General features: G+C 39.5%; 1 protein-coding gene across 1 annotated transcript in view; it reads left to right on the plus strand.

The window, feature by feature from the left end:
* The window catches only part of UGGT2 (UDP-glucose glycoprotein glucosyltransferase 2), a 559,388-nt gene that overhangs the window by 339,466 nt on the left and 213,081 nt on the right, over positions 1-6,841 (plus strand). The window contains exon 22 of the mRNA XM_069758034.1: positions 5,166-5,297. Coding sequence (XP_069614135.1) covers positions 5,166-5,297 — 132 coding nt within the window. The remainder of the gene's footprint in view (positions 1-5,165; positions 5,298-6,841) is intronic.

Below are 6,841 nucleotides of genomic sequence, written 5' to 3' on the forward strand. Positions count from 1 at the left end.
CTTCAAGTATGGTCCTGTATTTGGCTCCATCCATCTTCCCATCAATTTTAGCCATCTTCCCTGCCCCTACTGAAGAAAAGCAGGCCCAAACCATGATGCTGCCACTACCATGTTTGACAGTGGGGATGGTATGTTCAGGGTGATGAGCTGTGTTGCCTTTACGCCAAACATATCATTTGGCATTGTTGCCAAAGTTAGATTTTGGTTTCATCTGACCAGAGCACCCTCTTCCACATGTTTGGTGTGTCTCCCAGGTGGCTTGTTGCAAACTTTAAATGACGCTTTTTATGGATATCTTTGAGAAATGTCTTTCTTCTTGCCACTCTTCCATAAAGGCCAGATTTGTGCAGTGTACGACTGATTGTTGTCCTATGGACAGACTGTCCCACCTCAGCTGTAGATCTCTGCAGTTCATCCAGAGTGATCGTGGACCTCTTGGCTGCATCTCTGATCAGTCTTCTCCTTGTTTGAGATGAAAGTTTAGAGGGACAGCCGGGTCTTGGTAGTTTTGCAGTGGTATAATACTCCTTCCATTTCAGTGAGTGCTTGCACAGTGCTCCTTGGATGTTTAAAGTTTTGGAAATCATTTTGTATCCAAATCCAGCTTTAAACTTCTCCACAACAGTATCACGGACCTGCCTGTTGTGTTTGTTGGTCTTCATGATGCTCTCTGTGCTTCAAACAGAACCCTGAGACTATCACAGAGCAGGTGCATTTATACGAAGACTTGATTACACACAGGTGGATTATATTTGACATCATTAGGCATTTAGGACAACATTGGATCATTCAGAGATCCACAATGAACTTCTGGAGTGAGTTTGCTGCACTGAAAGTAAAGGAGCTGAATAATATTGCACGTCCCACATTTCAGTTTTTGAATTTCCCCCAAAAATTTAAATAAGCAATACATTTTGTTCAACTTCACAATTGTGTTCCACTTGTTGTTGATTCTTCACCAAAAATTTACATTTGGTATATTTATGTTTGAAGCATGATATGTGGGAAAAGGTTGAAAAGATCCAGGTTGCCGAATACTTTCGCAGGGCACTGTATTTGAGTCACATGCTGTCCATTTCCTTGTGATTCTCTTTGAGATGGTGCTACTCCTTCATTGGAGTCCAGCTGTGTTTAATTAAGCTGATAGGACTTGATTTGGAAAGGCACAAACCTGTCTATATAAGAGCTCAGAGTGTAAGTCAGACAAAATGAGAATCATGAGGTCAAAGGAACTGGCCAAGGAGCTCAGAGACAGAATTGTGGCAAGGTACAGATCTTCTGGCCAAGGATACAACAGAATTTCTGCAGTACTCAAGGTTTCCTAAGCGCACAGTAGCCTCCATAATCCTTAAAGGGAACCTGTCACCCCGAAAATCGCGGGTGAGGTAATCCCACTGGCATCAGGGGCTTATCTGCAGCATTCTGTAATGCTGTAGATAAGCCCCCGATGTTACCTGAAAAAGGAGAAAAAGACGTTAGATTATACTCACCCAGGGGCGGTCCCGCTGCTGGTCAGGTCGGATGGGCGTCTCCGGTCCGCTCCGGCGCCTCCTATCTTCTTTCCATGACGTCCTCTTCTGATCTTCAGCCACGGCTCCGGCGCAGGCGTACTTTGCTCTGCCCTCTTGAGGGCAGAGGATAGTACTGCAGTGCGCAGGCGCCGGAAAGGTCAGAGGCCCGGCGCCTGCGCACTGCAGTACTTTGTCTGCCCTCAACAGGGCAGAGCAAAGTACGCCTGCGCCGGAGCCGTGGCTGAAGATCAGAAGAGGACGTCATGGAAAGAAGATAAAAGGCGCCGCAGCGGACCGGAGACGCCCATCCGACCTGACCAGCAGCAGGTCCGCCCCTGGGTGAGTATAATATAACGTCTTTTTCTCCTTTTTCAGGTAACATCAGGGGCTTATCTACAGCATTACAGAATGCTGCAGATAAGCCCCTGATGCCGGTGGGATTACCTCACCCGCGATTTTCGGGGTGACAGGTTCCCTTTAAATGGAAGAAGTTTGGAACCACAAGAAGTCTTCCTAGACCTGGCCGTGCAGCCAAACTGCGCAATCATAGGAGAAGAGCCTTGGTCAGAGAGGTAAAGAAGAACCCCAAGATCACTGTGGCTGATCTCCAGAGATGGAGTAGGGAGATGGGAGAAAGTTCCACAATGTCAACTATCACTGCAGCCCTCCACCATTCAGGATTTTATTGGATTTTCATAGCCAGTGGGAATGAGCCGTAACTAAAAATATGAGCAGCATTATCCATGAGAATATCTTGCATAACATGCTGGTTTATATTGCTTTTGAGGGAAAAGTAGGTGAGAGTAGGCTTTGTACTTTAATACGTAACACTATCTTTGTTTTTGCTGAATTGTTTTGTAATATATTAAGAAATGCCCATAGCAAATATAAGTTTATTGCTTTTCAGTTAAGCAAAATTCAAGCTGTACAGTCTAAGTATGGAATTGATTTCACAAATGAGTAGCTAGATTACTTCATGAATGAGTAGACAAAAATTGTGTATTCCACATTGCTTCTGGTCCCTGACCCATCCTCAATACAAATGCTAATCAAGGTTCTGAAGGACTTCTTCTTGCCAATCAAAACTTGGATATAAAGTAATTTCTAGAATTTACATATAGATTAAAACTGGAACATATTATTTTGGAATTTAATTCAATGATAATTTCCTTTCACTCGGTACACCGATGGTAAAGCATCGTTCACATAAATGAAGAGCATCAGAGTCACCATTTTTAACCTATAAAAATAAATATAAGGCTATAAAAATAAGTGTATCTGATGTAACAATCAGTTAGTCCCACTTAAGAAAGTCATCTTGTCATAACTTTCCATTAACGGAGATAAAACATTTTTGCTCATCATTTGTATCTACAAACTTACTAACATTTTAGCTTTAGCCTTAGTCCTTCTGAGAAAAAATGGATAGAAAACAAAATTACTAGATACACAAAATGAAGTTTACAGCTCAGTCTGGGAACACTGTCAATTAAACGGAGTCTGGATCATAAGTGAAAAACATTGCAGCAGTGTACATCATATTGACAAGCCTACTCCTAATAGAATGGTATCATACAGCAGTGGAAGGAAGAAACTAATTTGATTATTAGCTAAATCTATAATTTTACCTTTTGGATTAAAAGTTATTTATCAGTAAAATTAATGCACCCCTCACCCCATCTTTAGGGGCAGCACGGTGGCTGTGGTTAGCACTGCAGCCTTACAGTGCTGGGGTCCTGGGTTCAAATCCCACCAAGGACAACATCTGCAAGGAGTTTGTATGTTCTCCCCGTGTTTGTGTGGGTTTCCTCTAACATTCCAAAGACATACTGATAGGGAATTTAGATTGTGAGCCCCATCGAGGACAGCAATGATGATGTGTGCAAAACTGTAAAGTGCTGCGGAATATGTTGCCACTATATACATAAAAAGATTATTTTAAAAAAAAGAGTATTATCTTTAAATTTTTGCTGGGTTTCTGAGAAATTGTGTTTTCCTGGCCATTACCAGCCTCTTTGGCTTAATTGATTGCTTACATGCTGTCTGATGTCAAACAGATCGGCAGACCGTGAGCCATCAGTCAAACTAAATAATCTGGTGCACTGGGAAACATTCTTAAAAGGTAAAATAAACATAGAAGAAGCACAAAAAGAAAATTTTGTAAAAACTTCACTATATGGTAAATATAGATATGCTACTTGTTAACCACGCATGGATAAAATACTGTTGACCACCAGAGAAAATTGGCAAAGGAAGAAGAGGATCCCCATGGCTGTATGTATAAAAATATGTAGCTTGATTTGTCATGGTTAAAAAGGGGTGTCCAGACAATAAAAAACAGTGCCCATTCTGACCTGCGTTTCTCACCAAAGCCCTTAATCATATTTTTCCCTTTAGTCATACAGATTTACATCATACGGCCATGTGGATCCTTTTCATTCTTTTTTTGTCAACCTTGGAAGGTAGTGGCTTGTTAAGTGCTCTGTCACGCCCAGAGCACTTAACTCATTTGCATATGACTGGAAATGCTGATATCTCAGGAATGCAGCAACATATAGAACTGTTGGTGGATTTCCATTTCAAAGACCTGCATGCTCTATATAGAGTTTGGGGAGGTCGATTTTACTGAAAGATTCTCTATTATGCTTTTACATCTCAAGGCTTTTTAAGCAAATCTTGAAATGTTAATTAAAAAAAAAAAAATGAAATCCAGAAGTTTTGTAAATACGGTATGTAAAATGTTATGCGAGTAGTTTAAATGTCACAAATCCTATTGTATCATATAGAAAGCAATGAATAATCTCAATCATTTTTTTTTTTTTTACCAATTCACAATATTTTATGACTTGAGTATACTACATCATGACCAGTAACCACATCATTAAATGCATATTGGTCATGCACTTGCGAAGGCACTGCCACTGCGATCATGCAGGCGTACAATAATGGCAAAAATACATAGAGGGAGTCCCATAACATCAGCACAGATCAGAGAAATGAAAGGGGGTTAAAAGGAATCCATCAAAACAAACAATAGAATGGGAGTTATATTTTGTATTCTAATATGTCCACTAGGCAAATCTTGGTTTTAATTTTTTCTTCTACTACCAACTTAAAAAAAAAGATTTTTTTTTTTCATGCTTGTTCATATTTATCTATTTTGTGTGTTTCCCTACACTCGTTGATTAAAAAAATATATATATCACAGAAAAAGTCACAAAAGGCTGTTGTGGAAACACGATAGTCTTAATAGCAGTTTCACACATCCATGAAACAAGGATAATTCTTGCTGGGTCTCCCGACCTGGGCTAACTGCTTGGAATATGCCTATAAAGCAGTCGGCACAAGTTATGAGGCTCAATGGTCGGGCAGGGTCTTCCAATGCAATAGCCGCCCGTGTCTCATGGATGTGTGAAAACCACAGTTGTGTTATTCATCCTATAAAAAATATAACACGGAGAAGAATTCTTAGTGGGAATAAAAGCTGGTAGCTCATCACCTCTGAAAGTAATGTTTTTCCCAATACTGAACAAACAAAGATTAAATATTGTTCATTATTTACCCTTGTATTGTGCCTGTCATTTTTGCTGAGTTATATATGATTTTGTAAAGGAGGTATAAATGACGCAGCAATGTCTCTTCTTGTTTCCCAAGGAAATGGATGATGATGCTTTTGAAAAGAAGTATAATACTATGGGTGTAGACCTACTTCGTGCTCAGGAGTTGTACTGCCGTGAAGTTCTCAAACTATTGCCTGGGCAGGTGGCTGTGATCAGTAATGGAAGGGTAAGAATAATTAGCTAGTGAGAAAGTTTATAAAGAGAATGTTATGAAACCTTTTAAATCATTTGTGCTAAGCTTTACCATACTGCTGTTAGAGAAGCGCTCCCATCAATGTTTTCATCCTCTTAATATATTGCAATCATCATATTATATGGCACTGTGTACTTACAATTGCTCATTTTGCCTTTCTTCCCAGTTAATACTTCTTTTCTCTACTCTATGTAGAAACAGGAAATCTCTATTCCCTGCATTTATCATTCCCTTCTTCAGCTCCTGACCCAGCTGCTCCCTTCTCTACCTGCCTGGGACTTTTGCAGTGACTTATGGATCATACAGAGAAAATTGACCTCCTGTTTCTACGTAGAGCTTAGGATTCAGTTTTTAATCATGTGATGTTCTAACGGAAATGAGAATAATTAGCAAGTAGAAGGACAAAATGAGCAATTTGTAAGTACACAGTGCTATATAATATGAAGAGTGCAGTATATTAACCCCTTTACCCCCAAGGGTGGTTTGCACGTTAATGACCAGGCCAATTTTTACAGTTCTGACCACTGTCCCTTTATGAGGCTATAACTCTGGAACGCTTCAACGGATCCTGGTGATTCTGACATTTTCTTGTGACATAATGTACTTCATGCTAGTGGTGAAATTTCTTTGATATTACCTGCGTTTATTTGTGAAAAAAAACGGAAATTTGGTGAAAATTTTGCAATTTTTCAACTTTGAATTTTTATGCAATTAAATCAGAGATATGTCACACAAAATACTTAAGTAACATTTCCCACATGTCTACATTACATCAGCACAATTTTGTAACCAACATTTTTTTTTGTTAGGGAGTTATAAGGGTTAAAAGTTGACCAGCAATTTCTCATTTTTACAAAACCATTTTTTTTACGGACCACATCTCATTTGAAGTCATTTTGAGGGGTCTATATGATAGAAAATACCCAAGTGTGACACCATTCTAAAAACTGCACCCCTCAAGGTGCTCAAAACCACATTCAAGAAGTTTATTAACCCTTCAGGTGTTTCACAGGAATTTTTGGAATGTTTAAATAAAAATGAACATTTAACTTTTCTTCACAAAAAATTTACTTCAGCTCCCATTTGTTTTATTTTACCAAGGGTAACAGGAGAAAATGGACCCCAAAAGTTGTTGTACAATTTGTCCTCAGTACGCCAATACCCCATATGTGGGGGTAAACCACTGTTTGGGCGCATGGCAGAGCTCAGAAGGGAAGGAGCGCCATTTGACTTTTCAATGCAAAATTGACTGGAATTGAGATGGGACGACATGTTGCGTTTAGAGAGTCACTGATGTGCCAAAACATTAAACTCATCTAGGTGTGTTGTGAGCGCTTTGAACCCCCAAGTGTTTCACTACACTTTATAACGCAGAGCCGTGAAAATAAAAATTCTTTTTTTTCCCCCACAAAAATTATTTTTTAGCCCCCAGTTTTGTATTTTCCCTAGGGTTACAAGAGAAATTGAACCCCAAAAGTTGATGTCCAATTTGTCCTGAGTACGTTGATACCCCATAT

This window comes from Ranitomeya imitator, chromosome 3 (genome assembly GCF_032444005.1).
Source record: "Ranitomeya imitator isolate aRanImi1 chromosome 3, aRanImi1.pri, whole genome shotgun sequence".
Lineage (NCBI taxonomy): Eukaryota > Metazoa > Chordata > Amphibia > Anura > Dendrobatidae > Ranitomeya > Ranitomeya imitator.